Source organism: Columba livia, chromosome 17, assembly GCF_036013475.1.
Source record: "Columba livia isolate bColLiv1 breed racing homer chromosome 17, bColLiv1.pat.W.v2, whole genome shotgun sequence".
In the NCBI taxonomy this organism is placed as follows: domain Eukaryota; kingdom Metazoa; phylum Chordata; class Aves; order Columbiformes; family Columbidae; genus Columba; species Columba livia.
This window is the reverse complement of record NC_088618.1, coordinates 2,565,581-2,587,225: the sequence shown is the minus strand read 5'-3', so window position 1 is coordinate 2,587,225 and position 21,645 is coordinate 2,565,581. Positions and strand designations below refer to the sequence as shown.

The 21,645-nt window shown below is 41.6% G+C and overlaps 1 protein-coding gene across 5 annotated transcripts in view; it reads left to right on the top strand.

Moving 5' to 3' along the window:
• The window catches only part of LOC102091596 (transmembrane protein 132C), a 167,558-nt gene that overhangs the window by 87,012 nt on the left and 58,901 nt on the right, over window positions 1–21,645 (top strand). For 4 of the 5 annotated variants that reach the window (XM_021286273.2, XM_065032800.1, XM_065032797.1 and 1 more), the window contains one exon: window positions 6,436–6,582. The exons of the other annotated variant lie outside the window; for it this stretch is intronic. In XM_021286273.2, the coding sequence (XP_021141948.1) occupies window positions 6,436–6,582 (147 nt within the window). The remainder of the gene's footprint in view (window positions 1–6,435; window positions 6,583–21,645) is intronic. 5 annotated transcript variants of the gene reach the window in all.

Sequence of the window (21,645 nt, the reverse complement as noted above, 5' to 3'; positions counted from 1 at the left end):
CAAAAATATTAAGGATTACAGAAAGAACAAATATGGGGTTCTTGCTATTGAAAACACTTATTCTTCTGCTTTTAGTTTTCCCTCTTCTCAATTTCTTAATAGCTGTGGGGGTTCATTCCAAATGATTCTGGGAGTCGAGGCTTAAAAGAAATATTATCTAAACCCTGCAATACGTCATGTAAAATTGTGACTGTTAGTCACAACTATGGATTGAGGAGTTAAGGAAACGAAGGTGTATACTGAACTGGAGTTATTTAGTGCATGAGTTTGCTTTCTTCTATCTTGGAACATCTTGTTACTGCTCTGATAATTCGAGCTCAATAATAACAGTTTTGCCACCCAAGTGGCCCAGTTAATGAAATTAGCCAAGGAGAGAGGCAAGTGGAGCTTCTGGTAGCCCGTGCAAGAGCCCTGCGAGCCGCCTCACGTTTCAATAACCCAGCCAGGGGATTTGGGAACCCCTCAGTAATATCTGGGCTAAAACATGAGGTTTTTCTCTGAAAGCAGGATGAGCTGGAGCTAAATGCAGTAGCGGCTCATGGCAGCTTCTGTGAACGTCAGGAGTTCACAGTGTTTGTCTTTGCTGGAGGCAGAATGTTAGCGGGTTGTAAATTCAGATTGGGTTTCCTCTCGGCTTGGAAGGCAAATCCAGATTCTCTGTGTTGTGTAGTTGTTTTATGTATCTATTTATCTAGCTATTTTTTTCCCTCCTGCTTTTCCTGTAATCCCTTCACTAGAACTATTAATACCCAGTTCTGGAGGAAATACTTTTGCTATGAGATATATTAGGTTAAATGATTATCTGTGTCACCTAAGTAGTGGTATCCAAGCTCCATAGATAGCATCCCTTTTTCCTTTTCTTTTAAAATAGTTAATGGGATAGCTGACACCTCGAGAGGACTGGTAATGCTGACAAAGAGTTAAGCACAGAAATCAGCCCAAACCAAAGAACTCTGTCGCTGGAACATCCCAAAGCACATTGGATTTATTTTTTGGAAAAAACAAATAAAATACAGCTGACAGCATGCACTTTGTGCCTTGCAGCTGAGCTCTTCAGAGCCTCCTAAGGGTTGTGAAGCACCTACTCCCGTGGCAATAAAAGACAGCTGATTTTCCTAGTGTCTCAGGGAATTACAGTTATGTAAGAAACACTACAAAAGAACAGCCTCTGAGCAGTTTTGGATCCCAGGATTCCTTGCTGGCAATGGAAAGAATTGATATAATTTTGATGGACAGTGAAGTCACCAAAATATGCATTTTTGTGGAAGCTGAATTTAGTCCAATTCAGCTGACAGAGCAGGTTTCAGAAATACTGACATCCGGCTCAGCTGCTTGCAGAATTACACCTGTATTCAGAAGCTTGCTCATTCTGGTTTGGAGATGTGTGGGGATTTGATTACTGCATTTTCAAAGCAAAATATTTCCGTTTTGGGGGGTTTGACATGGTGTTTTTTTCAAAGTCGTTTCACGCAGAGCAGCATTCTAATAAGTGAAAGGAAAAGGGGAAGGAGAGAAGAGCAAGGACTAAATACCTGGAGATGAGCTGTTTTGACATTTGAAAGGATGTTTACCCTATTTTACAGAGGCTGTTTCCTGCAGGCCTTTTTTGGATACTCCGTGAGAAACAAAATGCCTGAAGGAGAAAGGATGCTCTGAGGAGCAAGATCTTCGCTTTTACTGACGATCAGACCGTGTTCTAAGTCTAGAAATCCAAGAAAACAAAATTCTTGCACGGCTGGCCCCTTCGACTAACAAAATCTGAAATGCCACCTTTAATGGTAATTTGTTACCCAATAAATTTAGTATATAAATTCCCCAGTTGAGATGGGACTTTCTTTTGCTGCTCACCTGTGCATATGGTTTGTAAATGAAAACCTGTCTAGCAAAGAGGCGCCCACTGGTACCTGATCCCCTGTACTCCCTTAGCAGAGCCAGAGCTGCTTAATTACACCCTCTTCGTGTATTTTGCAAATTAAAGGAGCATATTTGAAAGGTTGACACGGCCGACCAGGTCATACCCTTCTGTTCTGCTTTTGGCTTCTCAGCTAAGGCCAGCAACAGAGCTTTTAATGAACAGTGTTTGCCAGGCAGATGTCTGTCCATTCAGAGCTGCAGTGAGATCTAGCAACTCATTTTACATAGAAAGATGAAAGGGAAAAGATTTACTTAATAAAACAAATCTTGCTTAATTGCTGGGGTTAGTCTCCTGCCTGGGTTTTATGGGTTCCTGCAGCTGGCTTTAATCTCCTGATTTATTCAGAGAACAAAGAAGGAAAGGAGTGAACTTAAATCATGGCAGGAAGAAGTTGATATTTTTTTGGCAGAACTCGGGGATGTTAGAGAATTACTGTAAAGTGCAGCCCAGAAACAGGCCACCAGGAGAGGCTCCCTGGGTTTGGGGAGAGACAGTAAAATAACTCGGTACAATGTGACCTTTACAGTCAGTCGTGATAAGGGCTTCTGCTAGTCTGGGCAACTAAGGGAGGTTTAGCAGTTTCAAGACACACTGAGGCTCCAGAGAAGACTGACCAAAAGGGGTCAGTATTTGTTAAGTTGAGACACCAGTTTGAGAAATATAAACAGACGAGGATCTGCATGTGGAAAGGCAGAGGATTCCGCACCAGCATCCTCTCCCTGGCCCGGGTACCAGGTGCCCACGCTCGGCTCCTGTGACCCAGCGACTGCCCTACGGATGAGCCGATCCCCCCACTTAGCCTGCACCTGCATCTGTCTCTAATATTTATGTTTCAAATACTTCGTAAAGGAAGAAAAGTCTTCCGGCACAGCAGCTTGGACAACAGATGTGAGCAGAAGAGACTGTGTGCACAAAGCAGCGGTCACTGATCTCAAACCAGATCAAAGTGCAACGTGGCATTTATGAGGAGCGTAGAAGATGCAGAGCCAAGTATAACCCTCTGAAAACAAACAGCCTAACAGGAACCAGAAGGTTTAGTGTCTGGAAAAATATTCCAGATATTATGAAGCTTACTGCTTATAGGAATTTAGTATTAGCCTCCCCGTAATTTCTCTTCGTTTGCTGATAGACTCTTTATCTGTATCACAGCATGTCCAGGCAATGCAGCCCCGCTTGGGTCTGTGCTTTGAGGACGACTTTCTCTGGAATAAGAGGTTAGGATACATCAGCAAAATCATACAGCATGTGAAGAACTGTGTGGAGTGCTCAGCAATCTGCCCTCTCTATAGCACTGCTGCAGGTGGTAGAACCTTCCATGGCTGTAACAGTTATGCAAAATTTAAATTAAATAGGAAATTATAATTTGAGCTCCTGAATTCATGAATCACATCTTCAGCTTTGGTTATTGCTGATTCAGTCGCTTTTCAGTTACTGTGTTTATCAGCTGTGTTAGTGTTATGTCTAAATACTGCTGAGATTTCTTGCCATTTGAAGATGGTGGAAGGAAACAGCAAGATTTTTATCTGTAGTTGATCAGAATGTATTAGTTAGAAGCATCATTTCTACGTTTGACATGTTATATGAGGTTCTAAATGTAAATATTTGCATACAACTGAAAGCTTCAATTTCAAAATGAAATATTTGCTTGGAAATTGCACATTCACAAAAAATGCGTTTGCTGTGAGATTGTGTAAGTAAATATTTGTACTTGGCCTTGACAAAAATTAAGTAATGATTTCTAGGTAAGCTGCTGGAGGTTGTTTCTGTAACGTCTTTGAGATGCCGCTTGTTCTGCATGCCAGCAAAATGTTTTGCTTCCCCATTTGCAAGATTTAAAGAGAAATGGTTGTTTTGAGACAAAGAGATGAGACTGAGATTTGCAGAGATTTCTTGTGCTGTGAATTAATCACCTTGGAAGTTGAAGCAAGAAAGTCGCTCACTGTTCTGGCTACCATGTGTTCATAAAGCTTCAAAACCCAGTTGAGATGGAGTCCCCTGTGCAGTGGGGATTGGAGCTGACCTCTGGTATTCTGTGTTCTTAAAGATGGACTTTCTTTCTCCTTTCATCTCTATCGCAAGGTCTGCTTTTGTCACAAGATCAGCACACAGACAAACTCAAAAAATTAGGGGCTGCCCATAGGTATCATGCATGTGTAGGTGGCTCATTTAACCAGGTCAGTGTTTGGATCTAGATAAAGAGAAATGCGATTAGGTGGGTAAATACAGGAGACTGTCAAGCAGTTTGGGTCCAGGTCCTTGGTCTCGGGGTTTATTGAGGTAGTATAACTTACACATTTTTATGTACAAAGTTGGCGCTATTGATTTAAAAAATTAATATTTAATCACAGGCATACAACAAGGTCAACGAATCTTTGGTAAGGAATTAAATAGACTTTTCCCTGCTAGCACTCAAACACTAAGTAAATAAAAATTTAAGTGAAAACATTTGTTGCATATGCGTGCAGGCTGCATTTAAAAATGTATGGGGCTCAGTACTGTCTGACTGAATTCTGATTCATCCATTGACCTTGTTACATAAAACTCTATGCCCTTTTTAGAGGGAGAGTTGCAAATTGTGCTTCTGCATATTTATTTAGGAAGTTGAGTCTTCTGGGTGTTCATACCCTAATTCCAGTGCTAAGTGCAATCACAACATTGATTTTTCTCACTAAACATAACCCAGTTTACCCTGGGATGGGATTTTTTTTTTTTAATGGACTTTATATAATGACATATGTGAAAACCACTCAGCTTAATGCCCCATACTGTAGTTAATTAACAAAATGGCATTATAGCCATGGTCTTTCATCCTCTGGCAACATATTTTACCACTAACCTTGGCCATACAGAATGTATGTCCTAATTAATAGGAGCCCAGGTATTGACTATGTCAGGCTATGTGGTGGAAAGGGCAATTTGCAGCTGCTGACGAAGTTGTAATTCTGTTCAAAATGCAAACATGAGGAACCTCATTCCAACTGGTGTTATGCCATTTCAGAGCCCATCTCAAGGAACTGCTGAACAAAGTAACAGATTTGGTTCTCCCTTTCCTTTATGTTTTCATTTCTGAGTAATTGAGCTGAAGGCATTAGAGATGGACCACGTTTGCGCTTGTGTTACTAGAGTGAGACAGTGATCTGTGAAGCTCCGTGCTGGTTTGTGTTACAAAGGAGAGAATTAAGCACTTTAATGTTTATACTGAGAAAAGAAAAGTTTTGTCAGTGCCTTAAATTGAGTTTTGTCTCACTGTTGAAAAACTGCAACGAGAGACGAGTACTCTCAATCATGCATGGCTACATTTTTAAAGTGTTTTAGTGTCTAAAGATGCAAAAAGACCAGATTTTCCAGGAACTTTGGTGCTAAGTCTTCATAAATGTCAAGAAGATATCGACATGTTGTTAGATGATGATTTCTGCTCAATAACTAACATTTTGTGTTGCATAAGTATTTTAGAAATACACATTTTTCACCGTGCTTCAGCCTGGTGGCTCTGGTGAAGCTGTTCTGGTGAGCAGAGTCTGATGGTGATGGCTGAGCAGCCCTTTGCCTTCTCCACCCAATGCTGAGGCCAAACTGCTCACATCACCCTGTAATTCTGCCTGGCATCCTGCTCCCCAAGGACTCATCAGCTTCTGTGAGTCCCGGGTCCGGGCAAAGTTCGTCCCTCAGTGTCTCTTGAGGAGAAATGCTCTATAAGTATCTCAATTTCACAGTCCTGGTGCTCTGTAATGGAACTGAAAATCAGCACTTTAATGTTCTGCACCCGAATGTCTTTGCTGGAAGTTGTTTATACGAATGCTCCTTAATTAAACAAGTGCTCTTTAATGAACCCTCCATACAGTTATTGCTGATGTTATTAGTATAACTACATAAATACAGTTAACTTTTGCATGGGACATAACAAACAGCTGTAGAAACTTGCATCCTGTAAGAACATCTCCGCATGACAAAGTCTTGTCTTAACCAACAGCTGCATTCCCTCCAGGCTGGGGATTGCAAACAAATTTCCTTGGGAATCAGCCACAAAGAGGGAATTGTCAGGCAGAAGAGCAACAACCTGTCCACTGTCTGAAAGAATATCATACGGAATAAAAATGGGTTATTTAAAAGGCTCCGGTGAAGCATTCCTCTGCGCAATGATGAAGCACACGTTTGAACAGAACCATCCACAGTCTTCTGTGTTGGGCCAGATTTATCTTTGGGAGAAATTATTGCCAGAATAGGGAAAAGAACCTGGAGCTCAGGTTTTCCTACAGGTTCAATCTTAATCATGACTCCAGCCTGCTGGTGGCAGAACAGATACATGCACAGTTGGCTGGTTCTGTCCAAAAAAAGTGATATGTTGCCTTAGATCTACATTCATTATACCACACTTATTAATATTTAGCGATGGATTAGAAACTTATCTAATACTTACCTTAGACCTGACATATTGAGATTTCCATGCCTGAGCTACATTCGAAAGATCGCAGTCCTGAATGACTCTTTTGTAAACTTTTGACAATTGCTGTTTCCAACAGAGCAAAGGTGAAGAAAGGTGTAAACATTCTCAGTGCAAAGACAAGTGACCCCCGGCAGTGGGACGTGAAACAAGAGGTGGGAAATGGTGGAAAGCATTCGACCACAACAGTTATTTGTCAGAGGATAGCACCAAGTTCAAGGAACAGGTATGAAACCTCATCTTCTCGGCACATTAAACTCATTTATATCCATGATACCATTCATTGGTTGAAAGACTAAGGGCTCATATTTCCGCTACTCATAGCTATTAAACCTGTAGCCTGGAAATCTGGAGACACTTATGTTAACTACGGTACCATCTGCTGATCTATAACCGGGCATCTCAGTTTCCAGGTAATAAAATTCATCAGTTTAAATTAAAAAATGAATAGAATAGGCCTACTTTGGCAGGGGGGCGGTGGGGGAGTGTCATTTTGGCATGAATATCCTTAATTTTAAAGGTTTTTACCGAACATAATTTTTTGGCTTGATGGTTTTGACCTTGTTTCTCTGAACATATCGCAGCCTCTGTGGTTGGTTCATCGAGCAAGCAATGAATTCTCGCACAGCGAACCGCTGTAACTTGGATTGCATTGTACAAGCACTGGTACAGGATAATTCAAACCTTTCTGTGTTTAGTGTCATGTATGTAATATGGAAGAATCCCCTTTTGCAAACAGTTGCTTCTTTCAGAACTGGATGTTCCTGTGCTAAACCCCACTGTGGTAACTGTCAGAGGCAGACCAGTGTGCTCTAGGGAGCAGTGGTACGAGCTGGACCGACAGTGCCTGCTCTCCCGTTAATGTGTTTTTACTCAGGCTTGGTCTAGTTGTTCCATAGACATAAAAGCAGTGTTTTTTCCAGGGCGATTGTCTTCTGCAGCACATAGTAAAGTCGTATATTGCTGCTTTCAGTGGGAATTATTTTGCTCTTGCTGTGTATAGCCCTAATGAATTCTCAGAGCGCTGCTGTCCACGCAGAGCGCGGTCGTTGTACAGATCTCAGCAACGCTTCCCCAGCTCTGCGCTTGTTATTACCCTCAAACCTGGGCTTACTGAAGAGTATCGTAAAACCTTCACTGGATGCTGGGTTGGTTATTGCTTTCCCATGCAGGCAGTTTGTACTGTCTTCAGGCACAGAAAACCTGAGCAGATTTTAACATTTATATTCTGTTCCCAGAGTGCCTGGGAAATATTAGACTTCTGTAAAGTGTGGATATTTCTCTTGTTATGAGTAGGTCACTGATTCAGTGTATTTACACTTGATATCATTGCGGCTAGTGAGATTTTCAGGGGAGAGTTGGGGGTGAGGCAAGGAAAAGGAAAAATATATCATTTGAGCCTTCCTAGAAATAAAAAACCAAAACTGTTTGAAAGGGAGGACGTAGCTTTAGAACAGTGTATAACTCTGAGTGTATTTGCAACTGCAGAACTATAATAGTCAGGTTATCAAACCCCCAAATTGAATCTTCTCAATCCAATTTGCATAAAGTCTAATTAACCCATAAAAATATTTTTAGCACTAATTATGCAAATAAAACTCAATGCTTTAATTAATGCCTCTTTCATTTGTGTGTGTAGATAGTTGTTGTCTTCTGAAAGCGTGACGAACCTGGGTTTGAATGGAATGTTTGTGTACAAGGAAGAGCTGGGGAGGGAAACCTGGGCATGTATGTGCTGGGATCCCAGTGGGAAAGCACACGGTGTAATGGGCATTACAGTTACTGAGATTCTAAGTGTCATTTGGAGCCCTCTGTGCAGAACACAAATATTCTATTAAGCTAATTTAATTTGGTTGAGAATTGCAAGTCCCTAATGGGATATTTCTGTGCTGCCACCAGCTTTTTCAGGCTAGTTCAGCAGTGCTGTTTGTTTGGGTGATGTGCAGCTCTGCACCAAGGTCAGCGTAGGTCTGGGTATCGTTCTGGACTTCCAGCACCAACACAGGCCCATCTTCTCCAGCAGCAAACTTGGCCAACTCATAAATACATTGGTTAATTTAAACAATGAGAGGTGTTTTCCACTGTCTTTGCAAAAGAGCTTCTGAGAAGCAAGTAAATAAAAGTTTGTAGTTCTTGAATGCTTTATGGAAGTTCACGCAGCTTGTCAAGAAGATGACAGGATGTTATTTTTCTTTGCACAAGCAGTCGTTCCTCGCACAGCTCAGAGAATTGCCTGGCAGGAAAGGAGAATAAAGGGTCTTCTAGAGTGGTGCCATATTCCTCTGGGCTGCAACCAACAGGAGAGATTTGGCTCTCCCCTTGTAATGTCACTTGTCCCCAGTTGGTTGTGAAGTCAGAATATTACTTAAATTCATAAAAGATTCTTAGTCTGTTGGAATGCTGCCTCCTATGAACTATTTTGTGGTAGCCAGATAAACCTGCATCGAAGACTCATTCTGGTTGTAATGGGGGGAGTGATGTGCTGAGTTGTTAAGCACATGAACGGGAAATTCTGACCTTTATGTGCTCTTGTTTACTCAGAGATCCTCCAGACACACCATGGAGAATCATTGCCCTTCTTCCCCTGGAAACACATGCCCATACTCAATAAAACCACTCATTTTTGTTGCCATGTTGCTTCTGTCATTAGTGTATGGATAGAATTATGTTGTAAGCACTTTAAATCAAATAGTTTGTATCTGAATGCAACACCGCTTAACAACTATTACACCTTTCATGTGATATAAATAACTAAAAACAAGGGACATATTTTAGATATGTCACATCAGTAATTATTTACCATTACATTTTGAGAATGTGAGTGGCTCACACATTTTGACTTTTTTAAGTAATATTTATTATCTTTGAATTTGATCTGCTAAAGCCAAGAGCCATAGCTTCTTAACTTAGATTTATTTAGAAATACTTCATCACTATTGGAAGTAACTGAAAACAGCTTGAAATCAGCAATGTTTGTGTGCCTCATAATGCAATTTATGCTGAGATTCAAGCAGCTATTGATGAGGATGACAACAGTGTTGATTAGTGAAAACAAGTCTTAGGTTCCTGCTTGGTTGCTTGTTTTCCCTTGTTTCTTGTTTCTGGAGGAAAGCCGGTAGGTTTGAAATAGGTCCTCAGGGTAGATGAGGAGATATTTTTGGTAACTATTATAACCATTTCCATGCCTTAGTCTTGCCTCTGTTTGGTTCCAGCCTAAGGTCTGCATGGTTGATTTATGATGTACCACATCTACGCTGAGAACAGCTTCAGTCAAAGGGCTCGTATTTGCTGTGTAGTTTATTCTGGATTGCCAACCCAGGTATAGGAGCTGTTCCAAGACAGAGCAAGGGTTATTTTTAACCTAAGCAATTTTTAATTTTATTTTTTAATAGCGTATCTCCATCAGCTGGTATGTTGTCAGCTGTGGGGATGAGAAAGATGGATTAAAGGTAGGAGCAAGGAGGGTTAAGGGAGTTGCTTAAACTGGCTTCTGTGCCAAAGCCCAGAGCATCCTGTAACTGCGGTGTCAAGAACTAAGCAGTGACTGGGGCTAATCTAGGCCTAAGTCCTCTTGCACCTTCAGACCTAGAACTGGGCTGGAACAAGCTGCCTCCGGTCTGCTTTTCGGCTGATGTTTCTGCCTGTGCATCTTGTACTTTATTTGCGGAGGAATGGAGTCACCCGGTGCTTTTGATTTCTGTCAACCGGACAGAGAAGCTGAGTGTGGGAGAACAGAGAGACATTTAGAAAAACTGACATAATGGAAAACTGCTGTGATGTAGTACTTTATCCTCTTGGCCTTGAACCTTTTGAGAGGCCTGTGGGCTTACAGCTCTCCAGCCATCTGTCTGATAAAGAGGCAGACTGGGGTGGAGTGCTTCCAGATGTTGGGTTTATGTTTCAGACTGTGTCACAGTCACTTATTCCCCCTGCCACACACGCACACAGTATTTTAGTTGTTTAGTTTGTGTTTTCTTTGTGGTGTTGCTTTTCGTTAGTTCGCGTGTTTTTATTTAACACCGTCAGGATATCATCGCATTCAAATAGAAACAGCTTATGATGTTACCAGGTTGTGTTTCATATCATTTGGGCATGGAGGAAAGCAGCAAAGCTGTTACTGTTCTGTGCAGGTCCTTCCTCTGTCTGGCAGCACCATATGCTACCAAGGGATGTCAGTGAAGTTAATTCTCTTGTGATTGAAAAAATAAAAGTAAAGCGTGTATGTACAACATGCCTGAAACCTGAAATTCTGTAAGCTGCGTGGTGTGTGTATCTGGCTATACCTGAAAACAGTCTGTGCCCAATATACGGACACAAAGAAGAGTCTTCACACATTATGAGCAGGGTGTTATTAATATTTTTAGAATCTGGGTCATCCTCCCCTGGCACGGTTCTGGGTCATTATGGTTTGTGGAGCTCAGCAGAGTGGAGGCAGTGCCTGCTGACCTCAAAACCCTGCAGTCTGGGCAGAGAGCACTGTTTTCACAGGGACTCGGAGGTTTGGTGCTCGAGGGTCGGGATTTTTTACTACGGTTGTTTATCCTCCTGACAGATGATTGAGGCAGGATCAGAGCCGAGGCGGCACGTGGCACTACTGTAGTAGTGGTTGCTCATGAAGTTGTATATGGTTCATTGTGCTCATCACCTTGTGGCGCAGTCTGAAGAGTTTCTTGTCTTCAGGAGGTCACATCTGTGTGTGCAGAAACTGATTTGTACAAAGTATAGAGATACTTTGGGAAGAACACATCAGCAGTGGACTTTTTTTTACTATTGAACCCCAAAAGAGAAACTAATTCTATTTGTTTAGGAGAAGGTCACATATGAACAAGCATTACGGCCTCCTGAGTGTTTTGTTTTAAGCGTCATGCATATTTTGGTGCAGATTAGGTGCAGTCGTTTAGGCTACTGGCAAATTACCAGTGCAACCCTCAGAGCTTCCAAGGCAAGTCATTCCCATGATGTGCATCTGTCTGCTTAAAATGGCACGTGGGAATGTATGCATGTAGCCGTCAATGGCAGTATAGGGAATAATATAGCTAAGACTTCACCTACTGCTTTAAAGATCCTTTGCCTCCACCCTTTCTCATCTGATTTCCCAAATAATTTATCCCTGCCTGCTGTCTTCACGTTTTAAGATTTCTCTTTATGTTAGGATGCCTGTTTCAGGTCAAATTAGGGCACAGATGTCTCCAGCATTCACTGTAGGTGCCAAAGATACACTGGACATCTGCACATATGGTGGAGGATCAGCCAGCTGTGCCTTGTAACAATATCTTTTCTAGGGCACAGAAGACCAGGGTTAGAGGGTTGCTTCCCCAAGGAGCCTTTCATATGGCTTCTCTTTTGTTGCTTTGAATGTCAGGAGTGTTTATCAAAGGCCTGAGCTGGGAGGGGGAAGGATGAAGGATGCGTTTGTGGCTCTTTCAGGGGCGGGTGGACGCTCCGCTGCCGTTGTCTGGCTCTCTGTGTCTGCCACCGCGTCCAAACAAGTGTCCACACAAACTGTCTTGAGAGGGAATGTTTGTTTCTTACACCTTCTGTCTTGCAGGGCGGTCGAGGGAGCCAGGCAACTTGTTGAGCCTTGTAAATTCTGAGTGGTTTCGACTTAATGGGCAGCCCTCCCTTGCATTAAGGAAAAGTGAATTCCATGGGAGCCCTCATGGACAAGCACTCTCACTCAGTCTGAAGGACCCTTTCTTTTCAATACTTTGCATAATGCAAGTTCAGAAAGATCAAATTTGAGACAACTGTGGCAATTGTCATGGCAACAACGTATGTCTCTCTAGTTTTCATTGAGCACCTACTACTGCAAGGCCCTGATCCATAACTGGAGCATTGGCCCTACCATAATCCAAATAAATAACAACGCTATTTATTACCAGCCAATTGTTTCAATAGAAATGTTTGTTTAACCTGTCATCAGTGTAAATACTGCTTTCTGACAGATAAAACTGAGTCAGAAAACCAACAGAGTCTGCACAAGTGTTGTGGAAGATACTAAATAGAAAGTATTTCCTTTCTTATCAGGTATGTCGTGATGTTCTCTCTCCTGTTTGAAATTCAAAGCAAGATATTATAATCTAAGATGAGCTTTTTGAAAGCCTGTTGTTAGGCACTATTGAAATGAATTTTCCTGTTGGATTTCAACAGAAGCAGTGTTAGACTCAGTCCTGACTGTTCGAAAAGTACATTAGTATTTATAGATAACTTAAAATAGTGTTAGCCAAGGAGTAAGACATGCCCATGAGTTTTCTCTCCAAGAAAAGAAATTAATTGAGATGAGATAACGAAATGCATGAAAAGAGATCTGTTCATGTTCTCTACAAAAGTTGCAGAGTTGCTGCGCCTGTTGAGAAGCAGAGAGGCTGAAGCACCAAGAGAAGGGTCATTCTTCACATATTTCTTGCCCAAATGAAAGCATCAAATTTGTTTGCTCAGCGAGTCTGTATAGTTTGGAAAAGCTTTTTACATGCTTATCAAAACCAAATGCTGGAAGCTTAGCGAATGTGCCGTAACCCAGCCCTGCTGAGAAAGCTGTCTTGCTGTCAGTGTCTTCCCTGCTTTCCAGTCAGGTCGGATATATTGTTTTAGCTCATTATTACTTAAGCAGAGCAGAGCCCCACACATATTAAATTGAATAGGATGTGCAATCACGGCACGATGGGGCAACAGCTTTACGTCAATTCCAAATTGATAGACATGTTCAGTAATAACTGTAATTCCTGATGTCAAGGGTGAGATTATTTTTTGATATCTGACAAACTATGTCATTTCTCAGAGCAGCTGGAAAACATGCAGTCTGCTTTTCAGCCTTTGACGTATGTCTGAGCGCATGTGTTGCAGAGCTCCTGGAATATGCAGTGGGACAGCCTGGCTGTCCCGCTTGCACCTTCTGCCGAAAGCTGCTGTGTTCTTGCCTCTTGCACACCCTATAGCTTTCCATTTTAACAAGCTGTAATTCATAGCTCAGTTATCTGTGAAAATCCCCTGATACAGCACATTCATGGACTGCTACTTATGTTAATTTTTTCTCTTTGCACTTTAAATCATGAGCTTAATTTGGGGGGGGTCAGCTCTCATGTGCGGCAGTTGGGGTGTTTGAGCAGCTATTGTCACGCAGCCGTCCTTGTGATCGGGAGGCACTGCGAGATAAAAGAGACAAAAGATGCAGAATTGGGGGGGAGGAATTTGTGCATGTGTATTTTTTCTCACACCGTCTTTGAAGCAGAAACATCTGCTGAAAGCCATAAACAGCTGAGTTCAGCAATACCACATCGTGCTGCCAAGCAACTCTGCTTTCCTCTGTAACTTTACAGCAGAGGAAATAAATCAGGCAGGCAATAAAGAATGAAGAAAATTTAGGAAAAAGCACCAAAAGCCAAACCTTTCTAGAATAAAGTGAATAAGATCTTTGTTAGTATTCGGCGGAGCAAATTGAAATATGTTTCTTACACACATAAGCTCTCTATACCATTGCTGCTTGAGGAATTTTGTAATAACAAAACTCCTCTGAAGTCAAAATGCTTAAAACTGGTCAAGGGAGACCTCTGGAAAATAGGCTGCAATCTCATAAAAGAGAATTAGATGATTTTAACCATTTTTCTCATCTCATGCTTTTGTTAGATCAGTAGCAGCTAACCAAATGACGGCAGTAAAGCATCACCGTTTATCTGAGACCTTTACATTTCCTTAGGCAAAGTACAATACATTAGACAGGTGATCCATTGGTTTCTGCACTGGCTGACTGTGATTTACTTTTACACTCAAAATTACTTTAGTTTGACTTACTGCCTACTTAAAATCCAGATAAAAATCTCTTTTTCTTTCTTTTGTTGTTATGTAGTGATGGTGACTGCTCCATGAGACAGGTGGAAAATTAATATATAAATGCTAAGTCTTTGTTGTAAGTCTTACAGGTTAAGCAAGGTTGGTAAGAAAAGCAGCACAGCTCATGGTGGCTGTGGACTGGGAGGACTTTACGGCGTGTTGTGGGAGCTGTGGGCAGAGCTGTCCCCCCACTCACCACTCCCGGCTGTCACTTTGCTCTGATCATTAAGTTCTATTCCCAGTCGACCTGTGTATGTAATTAAGCAGGTGACGTTATTAGTATACCTGCGGTGAGGGATGGTTTAACGCACTCCTGCTGCCTTCTTTGTTCAGAGACCGCATGTCTGTCTTTGCTGTACCTCTCACCAGAGTTAAATAATAGAAAGACAGAACTCTGCTATTTTTTGCATGCTGCATTTTTTTCCCTCTCTTTTTAATACTCAGAATTAGTCTAAACGTGTTTCATTAACCTCTGCCATTATATCAATTGCATACCCTCCAGTTGGAAATAGTTGTAATGGAAAAATAATTTTACAAGCACATTAAAATTATCACATAAAATCACTCATGTGATTGATACAGGGGGTTAGAGAGGAAACTGAGTCTTCATAAACAGTTGGCAGACCGAACTGTTGTGTCATTAGCACGAGCCTTACATTGGTTTAGCTTTTTATATAATTCAAACTGGACTTAGCGCAGCTCAGTAAAACCAAGGGCTTCTCACATTCTGTTACAATGGATTCCACCCAATTCCCCCTGCACATTTTAGATAGTAGGTAGAGATAATACATTCTTTTACAAGCTGAGAAAGTAAAAATCTTTGCTTCTTATAGACAAAGCAACTCCCGTAGTCTAAAAAACTACCTGGCATCAAAGATCGTTTCAGGTCTCGACCCACTTACACAAGAAAGGGTAGTGACTCCATTGGCTTCTATAAGTCATCACTTGCAAGTCATAATTCATCTACAATTCAGGCTGCAGGGAGACCTCTGGTATTTCACGTCCTGGGAATGAGGAAAGATCTTGTTTTTCGTCACTGTCACTTCATGAGAATATCAGCAAACACTGACTCTTTTTTTCCTTTGGTCTGTGCAGCCACCCAGCTCCGTAAACTAGATAATCCATGTGTATACCTGCATACATGATGGTAATTATTACAAAAGGAGTTTTAAGTAGCACCCCATTGATTTTTGGTTCCGATGCTGCAAATTAATGGACTGAGCATGCACTCTTTGTAATCACACTAGTAGAAATTCAATAATGACTCTGCCATAGTGCTTGAGTGACCTTAGCTACTGAATTCACTCCTGTTTCGACTAGTTTTTATAAGACTGGCATATTTACCAATGCCATCGGATGGCGTAAAACAAGGTGCCCTGTCAAGCAAAGCGTTACCGATGGACCAACTAACAAGAGTTGTAATGTTTGTATCTGTTCTCTTACCCAAAATAGTTTACAGCTTCTGTGTGCAGTGTGCATTGGAATGTACTAAGCAAAGAAAATGTCCAAGGTATATGATGTGCATGAAGTATTCCATTATAACTGCTGGATTTCAACCAAATCAGAGCACAGCAAGTACTGCTGACAATCCCCAAAGGAACAGAATCTCTCTGGTTAGCTAAGCAATTGTTCAGCTAGGTTTAGAGGTCTTAATTGTATTTGATTATCATTTCTTATGTTGTTTTTGTCATGGCTGAAAAACTGCGATAGGATGGTGGGACTCTCCACTGGGAGATGCTATTTATCAATTTTTATTTTGAGAAATATTCAGAAATGTAATGAGACTGACGGGGAAGGAATATTTAAAGGCAGATCTCGCTCCTTGCTGCATGTCTCTTTGGCTCTCTGTACCTGCATAGCTCCACAGTTTGGTTATACCTGCTATGATTTCCTCACAAGGAGCCACTAAACTCCAATGCCTTACAGATGAACCCTATTTAAATGTGTAGTCAGTACAAGCCGTTCCCAACAGCATCCTTACTGAGAAGAGTGAACCTAGAAGTGTCACGGTAAGTGTATGACATTTGATCCCTAAGAATTGGCTAGAAACTCAGCTTTTGCCAGCGTTACTCCCAGAACCATCCGAGAAGGGGATTGTTGTCATGTTCTGTTAATCAAAGCTGTATGAATGATTTTGACAGGCAGCCTCTCCTGCTCTTTTTCGTATTCCTGGGGCTGGTGGAATTGCTGAGGTGAGATGAAACACGTAGTCATCAAACATCGTATAATTGCCACATCCTTCAGTGATACAAATCAACAGAGATCTATTGTTGTTCACTGTGGTCCAGATATAAATAAGCCATGTGGGTTTGTTAAAAAAAAACTCTGAGAAGGTACCTGCAGTCACAGAACAGATTTTCATTTAGAGCAGAACCCAGGACATTCGAGGGCACTGGTTTTTACGGCCCCTGCAGACCATGTTGTGCATAAATAGGCTCCGACTTTATAAATGTTTGAAAAGTGTGAACTCTTCACCATTATCTGCTCCAAGAGGAACACTGATTTCACTCGCTTTGCTTTAAGTGCTGCACCTCAGCAGCTGGTTTTGAAAAGATGTGTCTGTAACTGGTAACAGAAGAACTTGGGCTTTTTTATAGGAGTTACTATCTAACTATTGGGACAGAAAGAAATAACCAGGTTTTGAATTTGGAGCCTGATTCAGCATTCAGTGAAGTTTGGAGAAGATGGATGATTAGCATTGAGTCCTGCTCTTGATGAAAAACCCTTTAACAGCTTGCACATCCTAAATACCTTTAAGAACACACGTAAAGACACGTGAGCAAGAGAGTCCTTCCAGGCCCTGAAGTCTGGCTGTGACACACACATTGGATGGACAGACGCTTTAACTACCGAAGTGCAGTAAATTATCTGTATTCATCAAGATCTGTCATATTTTCTGTGCTTCCAGTTTTGCATTCCCCATGTACCTTAGATGGAGAGAGAACACCTAGTTTCTGTGACACTGTCTCAAGATGAAAACAGCAGCCTATTTGGAGTAAACAGTTGTCTGAAGTATTTGTCAGGCTCTGTTATAGCTCCCTCTGCACTCTGTAAAATTATTCAATATATACAAGCACGAGTTCATTTTGCCAGGAAGTAAGACTATTAATCTTGCCTACTTTGAAGCCATATCTTTGTAGACCATGATTGGTGACTTAACTGTTCAGATTACTTAGATTGTTGGAGACTTCATCTCTTTGTAATGTTAATGACTGCTGAATAGTTCAGTCCTTCCTGAGAAATTTTTATTTTATTTAAGAATATTTTTTCTTTTTCTTAGATTTCCCTATATCAAATTTCCTGTATTTCTTATTTTATTACATTTTTTTTCCTGTAATACCTCCCCTCATAGGGGGATTTGGTTTCCAAAGAGTTGATTGTTGCATGCTGTTCTACTCATGAGCCAATTGAATCAGATAATTTGCTGTTTCCTGACTAATGACAAGGAGTGTGCAGAAAGATCTTTTGTTCCAATGAAGATGTTAGAGGGTTTTGAAGATTCCTTTCCATACAAATTCTTTACATCAAAGTTCTACAGTGTGTACCCTACAAGATCTAGAAGTGCTGCTACTTAAACACCAATGCATTTAATTAGTAATCATTGAGACCTAATACACTCTTTAGCGTGTTTATTAGAGCTATTCCAGATATACCTAAAGACAGATTCAGTTTCATAGTTGTTGCCAGTTTTTCATCTTCTGTAGGGAAATAGATGGGGTGTTCGTGGGCACTGAAGTGTGCTTCTTGTAGACACATTTTTGTTGCCATTTCTCGATGGGTAAGTGCTGTCATCAGAGTCTAACAGCCAAAATTCTCACCTGTGGCAACAGCTGCATGAGGGAGGATGAGCACGGATGATTGTGAGGGATCAAGGACAGGGAACAGGCAGCTCTCAAACACTCCTCGTGGAGCTCAGGGGGAACTTGCTTGCAGTCTGCCCGCATTAATTGCTTCTCACTGTGCAAATCATGCACTGAACACTGAAAATGCAGAGCTTGGGTCTTCACACCTCAAGGCTTTTCCACAGTTCGGAGCCTAAAACGCTGTACGGATTAGCACTGAACTGTGTGCTAAAGGCAGCAGACCCTGTGTACCTTGTCTCAGCAGTGGGGATTTGAAGAAGAAGAATCAGGGGCTAATTAGCTGGGTCACCAAGTGGTCAGGCTTGGCAGGGCTGAAGGGAGGAGAAGCAGCGGGTAGTTGTGAGTAGGATGGAAGCAAAGAGCTGGTTGTGCAGCCCAAGTCTTTCCTGAGCCTTTAAAAGTTTTCTGTCTCTAATTAAAATCAAGTGTAGATTATGTGAGCATTTCAACTTCAGTCTTCCATGTCTCTGTATTACTCTCTCTCAAATCTTAATGCTTCTGACTCCAATAGCAGCATCCTCTCAATGATTGTCACACTCTGAGTGATTTAATGACAATAATAATTTCTAGGGAAAAAGATAGTTCAAGTGAATGGAAGTGGTTATTAGATGCGAGAAGAATATGCCAAAAGTTGTTCTCTCTTTGCTAATTAGATGTAATTTAAATTTTAAAAGAAGGTATTGAAATTGCTACTCTTGGAAGGGAATCCAAAACTATAATGGTTGTTCTTTTACTAAGAGAAGTCACATTTCTCCTTAGAGCTAATACCATAAGGTCCTTTGTGCTGAAAACAGCGTAGTGCTAAGTAAAGAATAGAGATGTAAGTTAATAGATATGCATGCTTTAAATATGAAACTGTATTGTTCACTGTGTACCGTTTATGGTTTTGCCTTCCTCCTGTGCATTCCAACCTGCTGGAGTATGGAAACAGAGTCCCCATATTGCCATCAGTCAGTGACAGTATTTTGATGTTTGTACAAGAGAATATATATATATATATCTCTAAACCCAAATCTGTTTCTGTTGAAAGTGAAATAAACTGTGATGGTACCTGGAAACGTGGGTTGGCAAGTCTGGAACTCGCAGGCTTTTGCAGAGTTTCCTAGAAGTGTGTGAAGTTAACTTTCAAAGTCGTTGTAGGACTGGCGTCCCTCTGGTCTCTTCTGAAAACCACTTTCCACATTCATTACTCTGTCTTGGACTTACTGATGTGGGTAGAAATCACCTCCCTAACTTCTCCCTCTTCTAAGATATATACTGGAGATAATGGCCATTATTCCTCTGCTTGACATTCCAGGTTAAAAATACCAAATGCGCTCAGCTTGGTCCGCCCTCTAGTTTCAGTCGATTTCTGGGGAGGACATTGATTTGATTAATTACCCGTTTGCAGCAGAAATGTACGGGAAGTCGCTCGGGTGACCTCCGGATCATGGAATGCTGATCCACAGGACCTCTCCATCACAAGCGGAGCTTTGGCCTGTGCCAGTCTCAGGGGCCATAGTGTCGGAAGGGGGAAATGGTTAATATCTTGTATCCATAACATTTACTTTCAACCCAGTGCAGTTTCTCCTAGGTGCTGCATTGTTGATTAAACCCCAAAGATGAGAACTTGGCTATTGTGTGGGGTGGCCACAATCTCTGCATTTCACTGCTAAAGCTATGGCAGGCAAGGGAAGGCTATGCTGCTGAGTTTAAGTATACATGTTCTTTAGCTCCCTCCCCTTCACCAAAGCTTCAACTTGCTGCCTAAAAATGTCCTTTACAAGAAAAAAAATCTATATTGCTGCAGAGCTGGCTGATTTGCTGCTGACCTGCCTGTAAGGACCACATTACTCAAGTATTCACTTGTCCTTTGAACATGAAAAGACAGACAGGTGGAGCCTGGGGTATTACTTGGTACAAAGCAAACATTTAAAAAGCACAAAGTTTCAGGTCCTTATTGGTAATGGAAAGTACTATTTTCAAAAGTGCCATTTGACATTTAGAAGATTAACTGGTATTGACTTCCTGTGTGAGTTGGGCTCCTGAGTATCTGAGTCACTTTTGGAAACCTGAGTTGGCCATCTGTTTCACTTAGGCTTTGCAGCGCCAAGTGAAGCAGTGCTTAAGTACTTTGATGACTATAGTTTGTAGTGCCTAAATTTAAAAAAAAAGCATTTATTTCAAGAGTCTGACACCTATTTGAATTATCAGAAGCTCTGGGGCCTTGAATTCCCACTGCCTGAGAGAAAGCAGATGTGTTTGAAAGCAATTGGAATTTGAAAGAAACTCGTGCTTTTGCAAACCGCAGAGGTACCCCGTCACTTTGAAAGTGGAACTAAGGCGCTTCCAGAAGTTTCACCTGCCATCCCAACCAGGCGTCTGACAACAGAACCTGAAAACAAAGAGTGTTTCTTAAAATGGGGTGGAAAAGTGAGATGTAAAATGGTAGCACATATAATAGGAACCTCCCGTTTGTCTATAGATTCTGAGAACGTGTGTGGAGGACACAGGACTGGAAACATGGGCATTTGGGGCACTGGAGGAGCTGGTTTTGCTACCGGTTTGAACTGCACCCGGCTGGTGTCACACTGAGAGAGAGCAGGGACACAGCTGAAAATAGCAAAGTTAATGTGAAATTGATAGTCATCATTCCCATCGTTCATTCTCTGCTGTGTGACTCGGCAGTAGCAAACTCTTCCTTTAAGCTCAATAAGGATGTCCATAGAAACTTTTTATTGCGCCTCCTTTGTTTTAGCTGGAGTTCAACAGTTCCTCACTGCCACATCGTGAAACTGGGCCAAATAAACAGTAGAACAGGCCATCCATCTCTGCTTTAATTTTGTGCCTTGAAGGAGATGACTGCTCGAGGGAAACGGCACATGAAGCAGTTTGAACAGCCGTCTCCGGGGCATTTAACACCAGGAGAGGCTCAAAATGAGAGCTCTCAGTGCCCTGGCCCATCTTCAGGAGGTTTCAGTACCCAGTTTTATTTGGGGTAGCCTGCATAACTTTCCAGGATTATGTCACCTTCCTTCCCTTTCAGTTTGGCAGTGAATTTGATGCTGCTGAAAAGCGGCTGTTTTGAGAACTTTACAGACTGTAGAGAGTTTGTTGATCAGAGACATGAGGAACAGCAGCAACTTCTTACTGGTCGTCCCCTGTGTTATTCCTTGGCCAGAAGAGTTCTGGAAGTCCGTATAATTTTGAGCACTACATTTCTTTTCATACTTGTAATGCTTGATGGCAACAGTTGTATTTTGATGCCATTGCATTTTTGATGACAAAAATTCAGTTGCCAAATTGCAGCCAGTGCTCATTCCTGCTCCTGGATCCAGATGACACGGATACAAATTGCCGGGGTTTATTACAGCAACATGCTGGGAAAACAGGCAGAATGATCGCGTGGGTCTGCCTCCGCTTCGTTTTACTGCACACACATTGGAGCAGTTTTTCCTGTTATCAGTTCCCACACCATATACGACGTCTTTGATAAATATGATTGAGAGAGAACGTAAAATCCATATGGATATGACTGGATACAAATCTTATTGTAGGAGGCTGTGAGGGCTTGATTGATTGTGTCACCATTTCTCTTTCTCAGTAAACATTTTCCACTT